The following is a 23,380-nucleotide window of genomic DNA, read 5'->3' as shown; positions in this document are numbered from 1 at the left end:
CCCTTAATAAAGTAACCGCACGGTAAGTATCCGCGCGATGAGGCGCTCGTTACGCGAAATAATGCCGCTTTCCTAGCCGAGCGAGCGCTCGGACATGTCCGTTAATTTATGCCAATATTTTTTTCCCGCCGTCCGAGATATTTTAATATCGTTTTGCAATCGGTCAGCTGCATTGCGGATGCGATTGTGGCACAAATAGCAATGTCGATATTCGCAAAATGCAGATATCATGCGAGAAATCAATCGTTCGAAGAGAAATTCTAGGGAAGAGTTATTTAAATTTAAAAAAGTTTCACCAAGCATTTTAATATTTCTCCCATTAATATATATAAGTAGTGCCATTATTCATTTAAATCAATCTAAAAATGACAAATTATTTTAAGTTTGGAAAGTTAGAAATTCTATATGCTGGAAATAGTGATAAAATTTAATAGATTAAAGAAAATATGATTACTTTATTGAGAAAATTAAATATTTAATATTTTGGAGTTAGAGTTGTCGAAAATGCAATGTGTAATTACGTATAATAATATTGAAAAATCGGTCGTTGTGTCTTTGGGATGTTTACGAAAGTCGAAAGGAGCGCAGGAATAATCATTTCCGGGTTCTTACGGTATTACGTCACTATTTTTGCGGGTGTAGTTTCTACCGTTGCTCCGAAAATCCCGATAAGCTTCGCACCGAGGGAAGAAGTCGGGAAGATCTCGCGTCGTAGGCGGACAGTTAACATTAATGAAACGGAGCGTACTTACACGGTGTCTCAAGACGAAGCGAGCGGAGATCGTAGATAAGTTATGTGTTAAAGCAACATACGTCGTAACTACCTGTACAGCGCGGGGAACAGTGTTCCGGTCATTCGCGTCCTTTCTTCAAACTACTGAGTTTCCCAGGCGCTCGTAATATAGCGTGCGGCATAGTAATTTTTGCGCCATTGATAGTGCCTGATAGCACCTGCTAATTAATTTAATTATAAATTTATGAAGCCTATAAAGATGTATCTAACTACTGTTACATTCATAAAAGAGAATTAGCAAATAGATTTAAACCAAAAGTTAAAAATGATGAAATCTGATTTGAGTAGCAATTAAATTAAAGTATTTGGAACAATAAAAAGTTTATGTTCAAGAATATATTCACTAACTGATTTTTCAATTATATTTCTAATGAATATACTTTCTTTACGTTGTAATTTATTTGTTAAATTGAAAAAATTAATAGAATTTATATCTTCTCGGGTTATTACGATTGTGCTTACGTTTTTCCCACATTGCGGTATTTTATATACTTCTAATCTGTGATTCAAATCTTGCATATATATGTGTATATCCAGCGCATCCTTTTACTATAACCACGTTTTCACGAACGACGGTACATGTACCACCGATTACCAAACATTCTGAAATCGATCCTTCATCAGAAAGGTCTCGCGCTCTCACCTAAACCCAAACACGCTCCGAAGATATATTTCCATGTTATCAGATTCTGCGCATTAAATATGCTTATATAGAATTTTACATCACGCTCTACTAAATCAAATATAATTCATTCGCATACAACTCCAACGTTACAATTTTAATTAATACCGACTTTAAAAACATGTATCAGTTGCCGTGATTTACGTCTCTTTACAGCACACGCTGCTGGCGGATGTGCTAATTAATAATCGCAAATTGTTTTATTCAATACATAAATTCGATAAAACGCCGAATTGATCGCATTTGTCGATTTCGCCATTGCCCGTCGCTTCTTCCGCGGTAGCGCTGGCACGATTAACAAACTTCTCGCTGAAATCTTCGAACAGATTCCATCTGACTGAAAAGGAACCCGCGCGCGCTCTCGCGAGGCCCGCTCGCTCGCTCGCTCGCTCGGAGGTCGCCTCGTGAAACGCTCGCGGACGCTCTCCTCTCTCTGAGGTCCTCCGCGCCGCGTCGAGGAGGAGGATGTGAGGGCGTGAGACTCCTTGAGTGTGGGAGAGTACAAGGCGCATTGTAGAAGTCGGAGCGCGCCGACATCGCCGACACCGACGTGGCTGCCGTATAACGCGAGTCGACGCGCGGCGCGGGCCCCCCCTGCGGCCCCCCTCTTCCCGCCGCTTTTCCCTCTATAGACTGCACCTCCTCCTCCGTCGCCGTGACGGGCCCCTCTACCTCGCCCTCCCCCCCCCTTTCCCCCCCGCGGGCCGCACTTGTGTGCGAGGCGGCAGGTCGGCGTGCACCTCCGGAGGATACCCTCGCGAAGTAGTCTCATTTCTCGTGTGAACTGACCACATGGGTCACGTACCTATTATCATTTCCCGGTGTCTAAGCCGTAGGAAAGAATGAAATCTAGATCGCCGGAAGCCCCTCATAATTAACGCGCCCGCGCGAACGGCATGCGAGGGACGGTGGGAGGGCTGAGTCGCAGGTAACGCCGCAATGCCGGACCGATGGGAAGAAGGAAACGAGGAGAAAAAAAGGACGCGCGCCGACGGTGGAAGCGCGATGAGGACGCGCGAGCGTACAGATTCGAGCGAGTGACCCGGTAATATCGCGTGCGCCGCACTCTAAGCGCGCTGCGGGTATCCGATGACCGATATACCGGGTGCTCGAAGCGAATTTATGACCAGCATATCGCGCTATCGTGTTAGCTGCGCCTCTTTCGGTCTCCTTTCGAGAATGTAGGTCGTCTTTGGGGGAATGCTCGCAGGTGGAACAGCGGTTTCGGGCGCTGACCGAGAAAAAGAGTGCATCCTAATCGATAATTCATTCTCAGACGGTCTAAGTTATTAAATATTTATCGAAATATTGGATAAGCATTGGATAGAAATTTCTTGGATAGATATATTTATATTGGTGGATAGATAGATTGATACGCGACTTATAATTTATTATGTTTTCGTACGGATCGAGAGTTAAATATTAATTTTCTTTCGAATCGATTATAGTCAGCTTTTGGAAAATAACTGCGAAGCATTTATCAATGTAATAATGTAAATGTAATTATCTTCTTTGAGATAATCGAGTTGTAATCTTGATGATTTCGTCTGGTATGCAATAAATTTTTCCGACAATTAGTTTATTTTGTAAGAAAAAGATATCTTTTATTTCAATAAAATGATTCATAGCAATTGCTGAAACTATACAAAAACATCTAGAAAACAGTTAAAAGGTTCTTAAACTGATTTTCTTCGGCATATTAGATATCGTTTAAATCTGAATAATGGCAATTTCTCAAATGTTTAAGTAAATAAAGCAAAGTGAGAAAAATCATCTGGAACTCATCACTGGGATTTATCTAAAACATTATTAGGCGTTATCGTTTCCGAAAATCCGCATTTTCTGCGACCCCCCGCGATATCAGAGCCCCAAAGGACTAGCGATGGTCAGGCGAAAGGGTTGCGCTGTTTTGATGATCTCTCGCTTGTCTCGCCGGCGCAGCTGTTGTTTTGTTATTGCGCAAATGGACCCGCACGAGGGATTTCCAGGGGGGTGTCGAACGTCGTCGAATCTGTCCGTCCGTGCGTCCGTCCGTTCACCTAAGCCCGAAGAAAGGGTTCCCGTCGTGCTGCGAAGTTCACACATGTGGAACTGAAAGGCCCCCGACGTCCATTCGTCCGCCTGCTTCCATTATATCACCTACCACCTTCGTCCACCCCCTCGAATACATATGGCTTGCACGGAGGGGAGAGACGCGTCATCTTGCAGCTTGCGCAATGATCGGGAGGACCAGCATAGCAGCACTTCGACCCCTGTGTTTTCCTCTCGTTCTCGGCAAACGATCATTTTCGTGGAAAGGGTAGGGCCAGGCTCCATTAACGGCTGCAGCGTGTAGCGTCTCGCTTCCGGTGCGAGCTTTAACCCTAAACTCGATGATATATCTTATGAAATGCATACATATATAACGGGCATACGCACACACGTACGCATACGCATATATTACGTATAACGGAAATCGTGTGATTGAAAATTTACAAAATTATTAAGAGATGTTATATAAGATATATTAATTTTAAAATTAGAATTTTAATAAATAAATGTAAATTTGTATACAAGTATATATTTTCTAATTATTTTATTTTTTATTAGCATTTCTTTCTCTGAAAGAAGCAAAGCTTTGCAGCTGGCAGTCACTAAGTTTTAATTACTGTGTAAGAATGTAAACTACGGTACCACACTTGCGGCAAATGAATCACAAATAACTGCATGAGGTTACCGCGGTACGCTGTGTATATTTCAAGCACTAAGCATGTAATCTTACGGAATATATGCAAAACACCAAATTGTCGCTACGCGAGCAATAATTCTTATTTGTGTTCGCGCTTGATTTACATGCAACTTTACATTCAATTTATGTTATTTAATTATGCGAATCATCTAACGGATTGCAGATAATTGCGCGATTTGCGGGCTCAGGTAGACAAAACATGATGCAGGTTCGCGGCGATTGTCCGAAAAGTTGACGAGCGCCGGCAGGAAAAAGTCGTTGGCCCCGATGGAACCGACAGTGTACTATCATGAGTATATCTTACCACATAAGGGCTGCTTACAGGGGTAAAACTCATAACGGGGAGAGATAGAGAAAGAGAGAAGGTAGGAGAGAGAGAGGCAGGGGTGAGTGACAGGGCCAGGAAAAAATCGGGAGGCTGGATGGCTATTAATATATTTTTTCTTCAACCACCCCTATTTAGCATAGGCACGAAAGAGGACTCCGTCCTGGTGTCTCACCCCGCGCGTAATCTAACCCTTTGCAAACAGCCTGAGAAAAAAAGAGAGACGATATCAACCGACAGTCGGAAAACTTCCCGGGGCAAAAAAACGTGTCTCACGGTGTGCTTTTACTGTCCACTGTATCGCGGTGAAAAAGTATGGTAAAAAGTACAATGCGCCGTACAATCGCGTGTACGCGCCTAAAAAAATTATAATAAAGTATCCGTGATTAGTCATATAAGCGGGGACGTCGACTTTAATAGCTTAATTTAATTAAAATTTATTTCGCGGACTTTTTGTTTTAGATATTGATATTATTCAAAGTAAATTGGACCACCCGACAATTGACAATTTTTAAATTTTGCAAACATATGACGAAATACATGCATTTTTGCTTTTTATCTTTCGCGATTGTAATGAATTGAATTAACTTTTTTTACTAATTGATTTTATAAATCACGTTTGATTAATTGATCAAGCAAACATTCGATCGCGTTAATTAACGAAGTTCTACCAATAATCACATTCTAAGCATAAAATAATTTCACTCCAATTCAATTTAATAAGTTACTTCAATTACAATGATTAACGTAAAAGGGATTACGCAAAAGAAAGGTGTCGTTTAATTTGCATTTCTCTTTACTCCAATTCATACATTGATTTGATGTGTAATCCTTTGCTTTGTGGTCACTCTGTCCACTCTGTCACTGGCGATCCTTTGATCTGCCGATGCTGGGTAAACGGAAAAAATAAAGTCATTTCATTATTCCGACATTAATTAATTATTCCTGTCCGGCGTTGAAGTAATTAATCTCCGCTGAGATAGAAGCTCTCCGCTCCGCAGCCACCTGACAAATGTATTCTTTTTGCTGAATTCGCGCGAAATCCACCCTAACGCATCTACTGATAGAAAGCTGATCACGTCTTCGTCAAACATGTCGCTATATCATAGCGATGAATTAGATTTAACTCATCGTATTTTGTATCCGGATTTATTGCATAGTAAAAGAAATTTACGACTTACAAGAGGAGTTTTATTTCGAAAAATAAAATAAATAATTGTTATTAATTAAAATCATATAATTTTCTCGATCCAGTACGATAAAGTTAATAAATTAATATTATTCTTAAATATCTCTAGAATAAATTAACTCTGATATAAATTTTTCTAATCACACTTTTTTCTGTGAATAATTTTGATAAAGTAAAAATTTCAGAAAAACTACACACACAAATTCTAAATTATTTTTAGAATAAATAAACTCACTGACGATTAATGACTGAAGTATTAGACAACATAAGATTGTTTGAATATTTATTGTGTCGGAATAAAATATTGTTATCGTCAAATAGAAACAGCCGGCTGCTTTACCACGAAAATCAGAATAATCCAAACACGTCAGATGACACACGCCGTGCCATCCGGATCTCTCCCAGCGGGCAAGCTTAGCGTGTTATTACCATCGAAGGTCACTGCCGCGAATGGTGGCGTAATTTGACTAAAGCCAAACGAGAGAGAAAGAGAGGGAGTAAAAGAGAACGGTCGGCTATTCATGATCGTTCGCGTTTTCACGAGGGTTTTTCCCGTCTTTTATTACGCGAAATCAATCGATCGCTGTCGGCGCGGGGACCTGAATTGGCGCAACGCCGTCGCATATGGTCAAACGGCCGCAAAAAAGAGGGTGATTGCCCAACGAGGAATGACCAAACAGCGGAAGTACATCGAGAAGGCGACCATGCGAAGAACGATGTTTGGACGCGTGCGTGTTTTGTTGCATCCACAACGCGATTTTTTTTCCAAGTCTGGGGTGCATGCATTATTGAATCGTTAAGCAATATTGTTGGACAGTTTAGCTTTCTTAATGAGCAAAAATGTTATTCTCGTTAGATATTTATATTTTGTGTTTATAATGTTATGAGCTTAAAATATTGTTGAAGAGTATGATATTTAAAATTAATTAATTGCATGATAATAAAAAATAAGTCGGTACGATTCTCACAGAGACTCATTTTCATTAAAAGTATACATGTTACATATTTTATACAACATAATCTTACTGTTTCTTACTTATATAATAATAATTTGCTGCTACACTCGCCGCTGGCGTTGCCCTTCAAAAATAAAGTAATCGCCATCCAAAAGCGTCAAAGTTTGTAACGAACTTTCATGAAGAATTCGGTTCGCTCCCTCCGCTTGAAGAGGCGCATAAATCTATGAAGTAAACGCGCCCGGTCGCGAATTTCACGTGAGTAATTTTATAACCGTAAATCGACCTTTCAACGATCTTACGACTCGCGTATGGAAAGAGCGACGGAAAGAGAGAGAGAAAAAAAAAGAGAGAAAGAAAATAAAGGAAAACAACGGCGTGAAAAACAAGCAACGCATCGCGTTCCTTTCCGTCATTCTTTTATCCTGACGAAAGAGCTGCAAAAACCCGCGTGTATAAATCGTATGCAAAGACGAGGTGAAAGCGCGGTCGGGCCCTTAATTTAGTTAATTTAGATTTTATCCGTTAGCCCGGAGAGAGGAGCGCGCGTTTTTTTTTCGCGGACGGTGCTTTGGCGGAGGGAAAAAAGCGTCCGGTACACGGGAGACAACGAGGGAAGGGTTGAAAACAAGCCGACGGCACCGCTGGCATTATTATATACTTATTTAAGACACGCCGCTCGAGGGTCCCTCGAAACGGGACTCCGTTTTCCGCACTCTTTTTTCGGGAACCCGCATGATTTTTTTCTCGCTTCATTTCAGTCTCTCTTCATTCTCTCACTCTTTCTCTTCTGCTGTTTTTAGAGGACCTGCCCTAGGACAATGATAAATACTACTTTTTCTTTTTCTCTCTCTCTCTCTCTCTTTTTCAAACATCGGACAGGGTTGTTCCCTACAAGGACTCTCCTCGCTTCGCTCACCCGTGGCTTTATTATAATCGGTGTGAAATGATAACCGATCGCGGGATCTGGTTCTCGCGCGACCAGATGATACGGCACGGCGCCGCTATGTTTTTGCCGGCGGAAAAACAAAGCCACACACCCCGTGCGCGAAACGAGCGGGTAGCAGATCAGGGAGTAAGAAGGAAGAGCAGAAGCCGGACCGGTGGTTACGAGGTAAAAAATTTACGGTTTTAAAATCACGCGAGAAATTATTATGCTCGACGGAGCGGCCGGTGGAGGGTTGAATCCGCGTGAGATTTCCAACGCAGTTTTTTTTGCATTTCGCGCACTTTGTTTATCGCGGCATCGCCATTTCTGACTCTTCGCCGCGAGTCGTTCGGTTTAATCGCCAGCATCCTTGAATACTGATGAGTGATGCTGATTTTTTTTTTCCAACCCGTTGCATTAAAGGCGATTGAAATGAGTGAAATGTATATTTTATTCATTTTTATATCTTAGAATCTTGTATCGTGTCATTTGATAAGCCTAGAACTTTACTGCGATGCATTTAAATCTTATATTCTAGAATTCTAGACCATTTCTTTGTTTAAAATATAAAATTCCAGTGCATCGTAGTAAAGGAAATGTAAATTTTAAAATTCCAGACCTATCAAATGTTATGATAAACGATTTTAAAGCATAAAAATGAGTAAAATGTACATTTTAACATTCTGGACCATTTCTTTGTTTAAAATACAAAATTCCAATGCATTGTAATGAAAAAATGTAAATTCTAAATTGCTAGGTTTATACATTTTTATAATACAACATTCCAATGACTAATTTTCTCCTAACAAAGTATCGAAATTCATTGATATTATCAGGATATATCATGCAGGAGGTAACATGCTTTTTTTAAGGGAGGAATCATTTCTTCTATCAAAAACTCACCTTTCCCATGCTTTATCTCTTTTTTTCTTATTTAAAAAATTGTATTGCAGCAAAAACATTCAATTGCCGAACTTTTTGCACGATCCTTAGATCGTGAAGAGAGAGAGAGAGAGAGAGAGAGAGCGAGCGAGCGCTAAGCTAAGTGCGAATATACGTGACTTTCGGAAAAAAGGGAAGACTCACGTAGAAGGTAGGGAGCCAGGGGGTGCAATAGGGCGAGGTGGAGGGGTACGTTGGCTGACCGTGCCCGGGGGGTGACTTACGATGGACATGTGCAATTTGACCTGTTGACCCCAGAGGCCGTGGCGCGGCGCATGGGGGCGAAATGTATTTGGGGTAAAAATAATACAATTTACACATAATAGGGGAGGAGGGCGAGACTGCGTCGGGGATGCGCGTATTCAAATGACGTGTGCACGTGGAGCGCACGTATGGGGTGAAGATGCAACGTAGGGAGGATTGGGGGAGGGAGGACCGGCCGATATGCACAATAGCCAGCACGAATCGATCGATACCTCGTCACCTTCGATCGTTCATGAATACGAAACAAACGCGACTCCGGTCACTTGTGAAGTTTTTCCCTCGTTCATGGTGTTTTTTAACGATGTGTGGTCTCGTTAAAGTCGAAAAAAAAGCGGGGCGGAAAAAAATGAACGACGAGTGGAAGACGATCGTGGAGGCTTTCTCACGACAGTTCCTCAGCTGTTCGATGCAAAAAAGCAGCGCCAATATCGCCACCAAAATTTCGAATCGAGAGATTAGGGAAAAATTTCGACGAACGCTTTACACTCGCGGGATGAAACTTTCTCACGAGCTCTCTCTCGTTCGTACGTAATTTTTTTACCAGAAAATATTTCTTTAACGTACGCTATAATACATTTTGCGCTGGACGTCAGCTGTCTTCAGCAGTTCGTAATAGCGAGAGAAATCTGTTACGTAAATTCAGCATATTTCTTTAAACATCTGCTGCTTTTTTTTTATTTTGCTCGATGCAAAGATTTTTTCAAAAGTGTATTCATTTCCTTTAGACAGAGTGCCGCGCTGTTAAAGATCATTCATATAAATCATTATCTTTTTGTATTTAACTAAATTCTCGCATTTCGCGCGCGGATTAATGCCTAAGAGATAATTGCAACCAAGACAGCGGAAGCGTCTTCGCTGTGTCTAACCGAAAGACCCGAATTTTGTCGACCGTGTTTCAGACGGGAACTTGAAAATAGCCCCGGGACACACATCCGTTGCAGGGGCTGTGTGCTTCACGCAACGGGAACCCCTGTATTCTACCCGGTGACTATTTCTGTGCCGGCACACAGCCCCGTGTGTTATGTCTGTCTCACGTGAAAAGCCTAACATCCCTCACTAGGCTCCTTTTCCTTCTTCCTCTCCTTTCTTATCGGATACTCACCCTTAGTTTCGTCTTCTCTCGCCTACGAGGACGTGAGTCCGCCCATTTGTTCTGACTCATCTAGCCTGGCCGCGGATAAGAACGACGAAAATAACCGACGCACCCTACGACAATGGGAAATGCGTTGCATATCGCGTCGTCATTCCATGCTTACACCTCTCTGCTTCTATTTAATCCTTACTTGAATAAATCAACAGTCTTCATGGTCGTTAATTTTTAGATGTCCATGGAATATTAAATTTTTCTACAAGAATAATCCGATTCTATATCGATATCTATGCTAGAATTTAATATGAAAATTGAGTTTATATAAGCATAATAGTAAAATTAATGTGAAAGATTAAAGATACGTCACGGAAAACTGTGACTCTTTTTCATCGCTTAATGTAATAAATCAAGAACTTTATATACGTAACACATATAACAAGACTGGATGCTTATAATTAATCAGAATTTGAATTATTTCTCTCGTCTCCCAGAAAGATCGCCAACATCCTTTACGTCATCTGATTTATCGTTCTAATCGGCGCATAAGTTATTTGACGCTCTGAGCCGCGCGTATGACAGTACTGATTTTTTTTTAATGTACCCATGATAACCGTTCTCGCTTTTAATATCCGTGATTAAACACACGTTCCTTATCTGATGCTAATTCGATGTACCGACTCGCAGAATTTACAGACGGTGGGGAGAGAGAGCGAGAGAGAGAGAGAGAGAGAGACACGCGTTATCATCTTCACGTGCGCATACGTACGTAGGTATATCGCACGCGAATCCGATCAGCGATAATAAGCGAGGCATTGGCAAACGATAGAAAGCCGCGGAGCATTACGTATGGCTCCCTTCTGTCGACGACGCGTGTACACGTACACACATACATACATGCGAGCACACGCGCTCGAAATGATATTTATCGCCACCGGTCGGGCACAATTAATTATCCTCCAATGGGAATAATTAGCCCGGTCAGAGATACGCTCGGAGAATAGTCACGTCTCCTCGCCGGCGTCGTACGCCGCGATCTCGAGACCTCTCGGCGAGTCGCGCCCTGAGAGAGCGACTTTTTCTTTCTCACTGACACCAGCCGCGAATCTGGGAAATACTTCGCGACATTATGGCGAGGCGGCCAGGCTGATTGATGCCTAATTGATGTTTCGCGGCCGGTTAATTATAATTAGCCCGACCGGAAGTAATTAGAATAATTAGTCGCCGTGAGCCTAATGACGAGAGGCCTTTCTACGTACGCGAATACGCTCATCTATGCAAGATATAATGGAGGAAAAAAACTGTAATCAGAGTGGCGGTTTTTTTCGACTAGTCATCTTGACTAGTCATCTTCGTAGATATTTCAATTTTAATTATTCTGATAATCTTGCCACTTCAAAATTTTAGCAAACTGCTTATAAATTTATATCAATATCTCTCTTTTGAGAATTTTCGAAATCAAAATGTTATTTAGGTTTAACACAAGCTAAAGAACACAAGTTGTTTTAAGCTTATTAATAAAGTTATTTATATTATAATTTATATTATAATGATAAATGGAAAGTGTTTATATATTAAATCTACTTTTCTTATAGCGGATCTGTTAGAGTTTGTAAATGAAAATTACAGCTCATAATTGTAAATCACTTCTGCGGATTCTATCGTGCGCGACAAAAATAAAAACAAGAGACATATATTTTTGATTACTGTGTCGCTCGTGTACGCGTTTCTTGCTGTAATCGGTGTCATGCGCGACACGCAATCGTCCACATCGAGCTGGCTGGTTGCGTTTTTCGCGGACTGCTCCCGCAGCGTGTTCCGAAGGTCTGAAGGTATTGACCGGTGGCCCTCTTGGTACAGCTCGGTACCAAGGCCCCCAGTAAGGCGCACCGGCTATATGGCCATCCGTGCTGGCTGGCACCGACTATCGAACAAACTGACCAGTAGTCACGATATCCAACCGAAACCAACCCCCGCGAAACACTTCACCCGTCAGACGCCGCGGACGCCGGACTCCGAATTTGTGACCTGATAGCCACGACGCACGAATAAGCGTGCAATAATAAAATATGTATTCGTATTTTTTAATAGAAATAATAACGCGATAAAGTGAACTTCGATATTCAGCCGTTCTAAGATGTCAAATTTTTGCTAATAACGTTACAAGGGGGATTTATTACGCGGTAGATGAGAAAAAGATCTTTTTATATTCAGCGTATTGTGTATGCATTATTGGTTATTGCATTTGCTACAAATGCTGATATTCTTGCCGACCAGAATTATTACCCTGAAAAATCGCGCGCTTGCTTAAACGGATTACTTTTAAAAATTCAATGGATTAAATTTGACATATGCTTGTCACGCTGGATGTTTTAACACATTTTGGAACTTTATTCGGAATAGTTTCGTATGATATTTATAACGTCTTCGGATCTTACAAACACGTTATGAGACGCGACATCGAGCCATATGGGCCAGTCAGATATAACTATTTTGCGGCGTAAGAAAATTGCAAGATTTAGCTTGACATTCTAGATACCTGTATAAAAACACATTTTTGTTTATTGAAAAATAATATTATATTTTAGCATCTGATTATTTCAAATATTAACATATTCTTTACCTCATCATTAAATGACAATTATACTTTTATCATTTATATAAATTTATCACTATTGTTAATCAAACCTGAATTATTAATCAAGAAAATGTAGACTTTACTTCGAATGCATTAAAAAGAAAAAAAAAAATATTTGGACAATAGATCCATGGCTCATCCTGCTCTTCTTCTTGAAATATCTTAATGCGTCTCCTTCGAGTCCCTTCGTTTCTATTCGCTGCGTTTATCTGCAGTTGTGCGGACCGAGAGAGGATATCTCGAATGCGCGCGATCCTTTGTCCCCATGAAATTGGAAGAAACACTCGGCGTGCACAGCGGCGTAGGACAACGACGCGACGGCCGAGCTCTCTCACGGAGGTGCATCCGTTCTTCCCTGAATGGGAAGCGCGTGTGTTACACACGCGTGCTCACGCTCACGTTCGCAACCGGCGAAGATCCAGGGCGATCCTTTCGCGCGGCCGCAGGAGGACGCGAGGAGGAGGAGGAGAGGGACGGGCCAGAGAGGCGACAGTTGCGCGAACGGGCCCCTACGGGCCGCGAATGGGGACCCTCGGCTCCTTGGGACGCGAGAGCGTAGCGCGGGAAAAAAGGGTTCGTAAAAAAATGATCGGCCAGGATCTAAGATATAAAAAAAGATTTGTCCCCCTGGCGTTGTTGCGCCCTTACGATATCCTTTCCCCGGGGCTAAGAACGCACGGCGATCACGGGCTCGAGGATCGAGGGGGTTTTTGCAGCTGGCCCCGTCCCGAATTACGGACGAAAAGGATTCGGGGGTCCATTCTTCTTCCCTGGACGAATAAGCTCCAAAGGACCTGCGTCCATGCGAGATGCCTCTGACCTGCACCTCATCCTCTACCGCTGCCCTCGATTCACGTCGGGCCCTTCACTTATCGCTCCTTCCACCATTATGTCCCCTCGACTCAGAGACTTCTGTATGCCTGTCTGTCGTTTTTTCTTTTTATTAGATCGGTTCTCACCCACCTTCGCGATGTGATATGTATTTTATATGTGATCATATTGTCGCGCCGTCCTGCGTCCTGTTGTGACGGGAAATATATTCAAAAGGGTTGTCAAAACGTTCTGAATTTACACGTGTAATGTTCGTGAGTACACATGATACGCTAAATTATTTCCTAATGTGCGTCCCACGAAATTCTTTGCAATTTAAATAGATTATATTTTCTAAAAGAATTTAAAATGTCAGTTGTTGTAAAAACTTTCACTGTTTATATTAATATCATATATTCCTAGTTATATTACGTCTCTTGACACAGCGATTTTTTTGCGTGCAAAGTTAATTCTGTGAAGAAATGAGTGTAAGAAGATAGGCAAATAAATTACAAATTCCAGTCAGTAGCGACCGTAGCGTATCAGAAAATTTTAATCAGACGTAGATAAGGAGCGCGCGTGTTTTTGAACAAAGATACCGCCGGATCTTTACGAGCGTGTATCTTGCTGCAGAGATTTTTGGGTTACTCTTGTAAGGTCCCTTTGTACGACGGCGTGTTTTTGTATTTAGGAAACTTGGCTCCTCCCTCGAGGTACATGTCCTCGACCAGAACATGACATAGAACTCAGGAAAGCGTCCGACAGGATTATGTCACATGGTCTAGCACGCCGGGCGTCCTCAAACCAGATTCGTTTTCGCGGTTCAACGAGGATCGTGAAAGATCACAAATTGCTCGGACAATTTTCTATGGGAGATCGATCTTCCTTACTAAATGCCTGCTCTTCTAGAGACGTCGAATGGGATTATGTCGCGTGAAACGAAATGGATTTGCTTGACTCACACGCTGGAGAAAAGGTGTTTCTGGACAACGGACACTAAAGCAAATTTTGCGAAAACAAGCTTTTAACTTTTTTTTCAACAAATTTTTTACTTTTAAGATTGATATTTAAAGATTTTGACAACAAATTTGTAACTTTTAAGACACTTAAATTTAAAATTTTCATGAAAAATATTGTTTGCAAACAATTAGCGATTGGCTAATACCGAATACAATTAAAAGGAAATGTTTTCTTGTAATTCATAACGAAATTGTTGTTCCTTAATTAAGTATTCATAACGTATTATTGATGTTTACATAGTTTCCATTGCGATTATCACAACGAGCTCAATTTCCACGCCTTAGTAACGACGGAATTCGATTCTTATCTGTCTCGAGGCTGCTGTCACCGTTATTGGAATATTCGCGCGTAACGGCATGAGCTCGAACTACCTCCGCGCGAATACTTTCGTTCTGCGCTGCTTAATCTGACGAATAATCACGTGCTCGCACTTCATTCGATCGAGTATGGTAGCTGCGATTAATAACTCACAAATGGTAGTGACTCAACTTTGGGCGGAGCGTTGCGACGCAATTCGGTTGGTGAAATAATTGAAAGATTGATAATCATTCATCTAAATTACGAAGAATAAATTATACAAAAAAGATAAGCGAGCTTAAATTTTTCGGAGACTTCAAATGCGTAATACATGTCACTTCGCTCATGGCAACGTTATCTCTCGAACAAGAGACACCCTCACCAAATTATCGCAACGTGTTGTTGTACGGAATAAAGTCCACGCGTACGTGGGTCTAACACCGCCAATAAATTAATTCCAGACTGAAAAAACCTCCGGCCCGGAATTTTTCGTCCGTGGTCATGCAGAAGATGGTGGCGTCGCACCGCGTCGCCACGCCACGAGAGAGGGAGCAAACAATTGTACAAATAGCGCTGTATTTCATGATAACACATGTACAAACAGCCTTACGTAAAGCTGGCAATTACGATAAAACTGGACGGGCGAGAAAAAACATCGCGCCGCGCGCTTTTCGTGTACACAGAATGGGAGGAAGGCAAGTGACGTGCGGTGGCGAGAAAACACGTGTCTTTTGGGTCATCGCAAGCAGTGACGTTGCGTGGCAATTAGCTCTCTGCGGCGCCTAATGAAATTCGATTTAATTGACCAAGACCTTTAGAAAACTTGTCTTTTTTTATATGAAATGTTATTTTTAGAATGATACTTTTGGCGAAAAGAAACAGATGATAAAGAAAATTAATCAATATTGTAATATATTCTCTTGATAAGATTTGCAATGTTTATCATACACATATTAATTTACATACAAAAAATAAAAAAAAATATTTGCTTTATCAACAATGACTGACTTGTGAAAGTTGAATTATTACAATTTATCACAACACCATAGAAAATAATTTACTCTAATTTAATTATTCTGTATACAATCGCGATTACTTATACTTTAAAAGGTAATTTATATTTCACCAGCGAATTAATTAGGATCTTCCGTCAAAAATTTAATTAAATTTCTGTCGCACATTACGGACTCACGTGCAACGCAAACAGTACGTAGCACAAACATTGCACCTTTGTGATTGTCGCAGAATTCCTACTGTACTGCTCTAGGGTGGGTCCTTCGCGAACGTGTATGCAAGATTGTCTTCCCGCAGGTGCAATCCTGCGACCCTGTATTAGCATTGCTCACGCCGTAACCGTCTCAGCGGAATTGTGTTTGGACGGGAGGTTGATTAATCATTATCATATCTTCGCGGCTAGGTAAAGAGAACGGCGTGAATCATTGGCTCGTAATGTCGCGAACTAATCGAGTTGTAAGAGACAATGCGCGAGATTTTCTCTTTTTCCTCAACTTTTCACATTACGCGGTAAGAAATTATTGCAAATTTATAATATCACGTACTTGTGATGCACGTGAAATTAACAGTAAGATATCAGGTAAAATCTGCTATCATTTTTTTCAAAAATTATATCTTGTTAAGATAGTTCCAACGATTTCCCAATTATTCGAGATTTATTTGAAATCTTAAGAAATAAATGTATGCAAGGTATTATCTCTAATTTTTTTAGAATTTTTTGTTACATAGTTATTAAAATATCTTTCATTTAACGTGCCATTTACTGAATGGTTTTCATGGATTAATCAACTTAGACAATTTTGTTTAATTATAAAAAACTACTTTTAAAGTGTACACAAAAAATTGAATATAATTAGATAAATGTGTTATAAGAACTATATTTAAATTTCGCGAACATTTACCACGTTATTGTTGAATAATTTTTATGACAAAATTGATATTATTTAATGTCATGCATGGAGAGCAGAAAGACAGCAGCAAGAAGTATATCGTTTGCGTGGGAAGATACAGTCAAGTGAAAACTATTTCGTCTACTGTTTCCTACCATATTTTTCTGCATTCATCTAACTTACTCTACTTACTTTTTATATTTTTTGCAACAATTGTACCGTTCAAATATAACATAATTAAAAATAAATATATATAAATATAAGAATACTTAATAATAAGAATGGATAGATTACAAATATTTATATTCGTATACGAAAAATGTCCTTATAAGTACATTTTTCGTTTCATGTGCACTTATTCAAAACTATTTTGCATTCTTCCAGGATCACTGACTAAAATTAGCCCTCGAACTTCCTGGAAACGAGGGTAGCTGCCCTCTGACGCAGAAGTAGGGAAGTCGCTGATACCCCGTCCGGACTTCAAGCAGGGCATGCGTCGACTGTACGTCAGGCATCTACCGTATCGATCGTGTGTGCGACAGGGGTAAGTAAAAGAGGACTCCAAGGGGACCAGGCTAGGAAGCCTGGGCGCGTATGAGCGGTACCTAAGGTGCGCGAGCGCGCGCGCGGCTCCTGCGGCTAGGCAACCCAACTTACATGAGATTACGCCGAGCCAATAGCACGGCAGGAGCGCCCGTCAAAGGCATATCTCAATGTGTGGTATGAGCCGAGTCTCTAAAAGGGGATTAGAGCTCCTCGTATTCCAGGATATGCGCTCGCACACGTGCGCCCTGACAGACACGTACCACGTCGTGCGTACGTGTATGCCGGCGTGTGTACAAGGATATATTTCTCGCGGAGGTGTGCGCGTACATCGAACGCCGCGCAGGAAGTCTTTGCCGGAGGAACGGATTCTCGAAGACGCGATCAAAGAAAAGAGCGAGAGCCATAGGTGGATAAACGGGCGGATAAAGGGAGGGTGGGACGAAAAAAGATACGTTTTGCAATATATCTGGAACGTACTCGCGACTCGGGATGTTTTCGACAAAGCGCGTTACGCGAGCTTAAAGGACGCATTTGCGATTTCATATGCTGAACCGGCTTTACTTGCTAATTCACGCGAATTATAAGAACTAAATAAAAAATGGATGCGTGTTTTGAAAAGCAAAACTGTTGAACTTGAAGTTACTCGCGAAAATAAATGCGAGTTGAGTTTGTTAATCGAGAAAAGAAGAGATACACAATCTGAGATTTATGAGTAACAATCGATTGTAATTTAGACTAGCGATTTTAATAGAATCACAAAATGTATCACAGTCATCTTGCGTTAAAAATAATTATCTATTGCAATTTTATACATATTTTTTTAAGGCTAAAGATAATGTCTAACATTTCAATGTTCAATTTCAATGCATATCATGAGACAATCGTAAAAGAAAATGTCAAACTTGCAATCACAGTTATTAATATTCAATCAATTATTTGAATTAATTTTAATTGGCATTTTCTAAATCTAATTGACAACATCACTTCCAATTTATCATGCAAAATCTACTTATGCCATTACGAGAGTCTGATCATTCAGGTCGAGGTTTATTTTTTCCCTGCTTCAAGTTCGACGTGCCGATGCGATCGCGGAAGAAAACTTTTCGCGGCAGTTCACCACGAACGAAAGTTCAACCATCGAACGAAACTCCGACGATGAAATAGTGTAACGGTAGGGGCTGGTTTTCAAAGTCGCCGTTGACTTTCACCGTCGCCAATTATACGGGCACGGCGCGTCGCGACGCTTTCGATTTTTGCCGCGGTCCGTGAAGTCGTCCGGCGTACCTTAATTTGAATAAATTTCCGAAGGAAGGTGCTTTCGCGGCTTCCCACCTCTCCCCCATCTTCTCTTTTGCCGCCGCCGCCACCCCTGAGCGGCCTCATTCACCCCCTTCCCTATTCCGTTACTCTCTCCTTTTCGCAGCGGCGGTGCTGTAAATCGCGAGTTCACTTTCCGCACTTTTCACCTAGTTGGCGCGCTGCCAGGGCAGCAAAGGGGTGAGATGCTGAAAAAAAGCTGCGCGGAAAACGAGCGGGGGTGAGAGTGAAGGGGAGGAAGGGGGGAGGAGAATGCCGGGCCGAGGAACTTTACTTTCCGGGGGTGCGAAACTTCCCCTTTAAGACGCAACGGCCCACAAGCCGCCGCCGGCGCGAACGACATTTTACCACGTTACTTCGCGCTTATCCCCGGAATTACTTCGCTCGTCTCCACCGACCTCGTTTTTGAGCAACTCCGTGAACAAATTGCCCCGTTTTGTGGAATAAATCTAGGGTTTGTAACACGAACAATCGTGGGATAGAAAATTATCGAGCAATGTGTATTAAAATTTAAGTTTCGTGTGGTGGCTTCTTCGTCATGATTTTATCTCAAGTATTATGTAAAACGTTTATTGTTATCTACGTGACAGTTATTTTTCTAAATTATTTCCAAGTTATTTTTCCGAATAATGTCAATATTTTGTCGTTTAATTGCGCGTTGCAAGAAAATTTACAAATATCCCGAATAAATATTGCAGTTTACCGAAGGGTTGCAAATTAAACGAGTCGTGGATTTGCGCAGCGACGACCGGTCGATAATCCATTCGAAACGCTCTCCCTCTTTTTTTCTCTCCATCTTTGTTGACTTGCGCGTACAGGGAATACCAAAAATACCGGACGAATTCTGCACGTGCGGTCACGGAGTGGCACGAGGGACGTCACCCCGATGTCCAGTTCTAGTGCCCGACCTGCGCGTTTCGCGTGGCAAGATCATACGGCGGAGACCCAGGATCCGATTGGGCCACTGGATTTCGTCGGGGCGGGTTCTAAGCCGGTTTAGGGGCAATTTGAACATGGAGCCACCCGCCCTTACCGCCCTGACCATGGAGGGTGTGCGGCGCTACCGCGAAGGTACCGACCTGCGGTCACGTGCTGGACAAGATGCGACAGCTCCCTTGTCACGCTCGGCACGTGCTGCACGCGTGCTGTCAGGTGACAGCGAAGATTTATGAGAATTGACGGTGCATTGAGAGACATTGGTCACCTCATCTAATTATTATTCTCGAGAGAAATTACTTTATGCTCTCAAAATTTGCATACTAAGATCATGTATGTATTCATCTATTCGAACAAACAGTATTATTGATTGTAGGATATTTGAGTTGATAATCTCCTTTAATTGCAAGTTCTACAAGAAGTTCTAAGAACTTGTCTTTCACAAAAGTTCAATTTAAAAAAATTTTTGATATTAGATTTATTAACGAGCGAGCTGAGACTGCTGCTATTTCTATCATTTTTTTTAATCTTCAAATATTTGCATCTTACAAAGATTGTTAAAGTCACAGTATTGAAACAAAATGCGTTCATCTTACGATTTGATTAATATCCAAGAAAAATCTAATTATAAAAAAGTGTATTTTTTTTAATCTAGAAAATATTGTGTAAGATCATTTATCATCGTTCTCATATATCCAAACGACAGATGAGAAACAATTGAGCAACAGATTTTGTGAACCGCAGTCGTATTGCAGAGAAGCTCTATAAATAGAAAACGAGATAATTCATTCATTTCTTAATCATTTATGTATATCAATTCTATACATATCGGATCAATTTTACATCTTCTACATATATATATGAAATGGAACTGATATATCAGCCTTCGATTATATTCCGATTCATCTTTCATGAATTTACTCACCCTTTATCGCGAGATCCGTCCATCAAATCCATTTCGCGTTCGCTCGGACATCGCCAACTGCACGGGACGCGCGTATCTATCTAGTGTCATAGCCGTGATGGACAAGTCACGCGCGCGAAAACCAACGACTACGACTCTCCTCGCGGTGAAGCGCGGGAAGCACGGGGGGAGGAAAACGGTGGATCTCGGGGGTTGGTTATGTGACACACGAGCCACCCCTGCGAATGGCCGAGCGGAGCCCGGCCGCCAAACAATCGATATATGCGTTCAAAATGGCCGCCAGGAACGCCACCCACCCCACTCCACGTCTCCCTTCGCCCCGTACATTTCCCCCTGCCGCCCCCCTCTCAGCCGCGGTCCTCACCCCCGTCGAGCTCTCTACATCCCTCTCACGTATGCCCCCGAAGCTCTTTAACTTCGGAACCCAGCCACTGACTGCCAACCAGCCAATACTACCCTCGTTGTCCGTGAGGGTGTTTCGTTCTCTCTTGAATTCATTCCCCATATCCGTCTCTTCTCCTTTTATCTCTCTCGCTTTGTCTACATTCTTCATTTCTCTCGATTCTCGTCTCCTTTTTTCCCGGGATATCGTTTCTGTTCGCCTTCGGTGAACCGGCACGGTCCCTGCCCTCAAAAATGACGCTCCCGCGCATAGATAAAGCCTGCGAAATTTATTGCCGCTCGCGAAGTGTTGCGCTATCGTGCACGCCGTGCATGAAGCGCGATAAAAAGCGAAGAGCCAAAAAGAGGGCTAACGTGTAATCTAATTTGGATGGATGGGTGGCGCAAGTTTACATTGTTTATCCTGCTGATACTCTTTTCAAGCGTAGAAATCATTTCTATACTATGTACAATTTGTTTATTATATGTATATACAGCTTTAGGGAAATTAAATTACTGATATTTTTATTGCGATTAATATTCAGCATTTTTCGTCGAATATTCGTAATTTATCTGAAAAGAATTATATTCTTGCATACAACAAGCTTTGGAATTCTTCGTACTAATTAGAATTTCTTGTAAAAATACCGACAAATAAGCTTTTCGACAATCTTGTTGCTTACTTTACGAACGTAAGCTATGAAATTAGGTTTCAGTGGAACATCTAAACATAGAAATCCGTCTTAAGACAGGAAACTTGCCGTATGACAAAACATATTTACCTTGTAGAAGCTAATTACAATGACGACGCGTTCAAAAAGGAGTAAATAAAGAAACTGAGGATGATGTATATCGAAAGAAATAAATCATGCCGTTTTTCGACGCTGGTGAATGTTCCTCGGGGCAAAAATCTCATCTCCGACGTACTTAAAGATCGAAAGAGATGAATAAAGACGATAGGAGTGGCGAGAAAGCGAGAGAGAATGGGGAAAGGGAAAACTAGTGAGTTTATTAAAATATAATGGCGTTATCAGGACGGCCGCGAGAGAGTGAAGGGAGAGGCGTCAGCTTTAAGAGGGAAGTTTTCTTAAGTGTTCTTAATTAGAAGGAACCTGTTGCTTCGGAAAAAACCAGGTCACGGCCGTAGACACGCCGACGACGACGCCCCTCCCCTCCCCTCCCCCTCCCCCCTCTACACCCCCCGCGACGTCTACCTCTCCTCTCCTCCCCCGGCAAGCCCCAGACGCGGGCTCGCCCGACGCCCCAGACTCGTAACAGTCATTATTTTCTTCTTATTCTTCTTCTTCTTGTTCGTGCCTCTTCTTACTCTCTCCTTCTCACCCATCGTCGTCAATCTGCTTCCGTTCTTCTTCTCCTACTACAGCACCATCGCACCTTTTTCCACGTTTACTCGTTACCCTCGGGTGCCACAATGCTCCATAGAATATTTAGCAGATCGCACCTCTCTTGCTCCGAGTTGAACGTCATCGCTTTAAAAAGAGCGTCACCGCGACTAAGCAAGAACTCGAGCGTAGTAAAACGAACACGGTAATATTTGTGTACCGGGTGCTCCGAGAGTTATCGCGAACATTGTATTGATTTGGGGATCGATCGATTGAATCCGATGTCGTTGAAATTTGTTTCAAAGCAAAACTCCTTCACTGCCGGTTTATTCCTCCGCGATGCATACGTTTGAATTTTCTGAAAATCGATATCTTCAATTTGCGAATGGTATATATTAACATCTTGCGATCTCTTCATTTTTTGTCTTATCGATACATTTTCCCCTTTTCCCTTGAATATTTTTTGTTTACAAATTTCCGAACACAGAATATGTGCTATGAATTTTACATGTACAGCCTTGTGCAAAAATGCATAATGTTAAAGATTAGTTTGTAATAGATTTTAGAAAGTGAAAAAGAATATGGCAGCTATATTGACCCACATCTAATTTTTATGAATTAAGTCGTTTCGTATTACATAAAAAAGTTGAATAAATAAAAACATTCTGGTGCAACACGACATGATTACGCTATAGATCGAAAACTGCAACTGTCACACGCGCGATTGTAACGAAACGTGAAATGTACCAATTAGGCGAGCATTTTCCGCGATGCATTTCAATAAAAATCGTCCATTGTACTTGCTTCGGGGCTCCTGTGCGCGTTCGAAGGACCTTGTGTAACGTGACACCAGTCTCTCCTCGAGATCTAGACCTTTCCGGCGAAGAAAACGCCGCCCGAAATATCGACGACGACGACGACGAGCGGTTACCTCGTGCAAATGCGCGCATCTGTCGGCGTGGCTTCCGTTCCAGATCCGCGCGAGTATCGACGGCCGAAGAAAAAGAAATCGAGCGAGATGCAAATTCTTTTTTTCCACGCGTCCCTGCCAACCCCCTCGGTAACTCGCACCGGTTACGTGTAACGGTTTTTGTCGCGGGGAGAACGCGAAGATTGAAGCGAAAAGAGAGAGAGAAGAAGCGGAAAGGGGAAGGGCGGGGAGGGAGGAGGGGTTGGAGGAAGAGGAACCTCCGTCAAATAAATTTGAATATCGATGCCCATTGAATCCGATCGAAGGGGTTCGGCAGAAGTCTTCTTTCACGTTGCGAAAGGGTTGCAATTTGAATATTCTCGCCGGGGTAACTAGGACGTATCGCCGGGGCGCGGGACGCGAGGGGCGGCTACCGCGAGGGGTACGTAGCGACTTCCC

The 23,380-nt window shown here is 42.0% G+C and overlaps 1 protein-coding gene across 8 annotated transcripts in view; it reads left to right on the top strand.

The window, feature by feature from the left end:
* Nucleotides 1-23,380, top strand: part of LOC105676454 (far upstream element-binding protein 2-like) — a 293,337-nt gene that overhangs the window by 219,790 nt on the left and 50,167 nt on the right. For all 8 annotated transcript variants that reach the window (XR_010889222.1, XR_010889221.1, XM_067351674.1 and 5 more), the window contains one exon: nt 16,948-17,107. Coding sequence is in view for 6 of the 8 variants with exons in the window: in XM_067351674.1 (XP_067207775.1) it covers nt 16,948-16,960 (13 nt within the window). In the remaining 2 variants the exon portion in view is untranslated. The remainder of the gene's footprint in view (nt 1-16,947; nt 17,108-23,380) is intronic.

This window comes from Linepithema humile, chromosome 3 (genome assembly GCF_040581485.1).
Source record: "Linepithema humile isolate Giens D197 chromosome 3, Lhum_UNIL_v1.0, whole genome shotgun sequence".
NCBI lineage: Eukaryota > Metazoa > Arthropoda > Insecta > Hymenoptera > Formicidae > Linepithema > Linepithema humile.
Note: the sequence above shows the minus strand (reverse complement) of the source record. Positions and strands in the feature narration are given on the sequence as shown.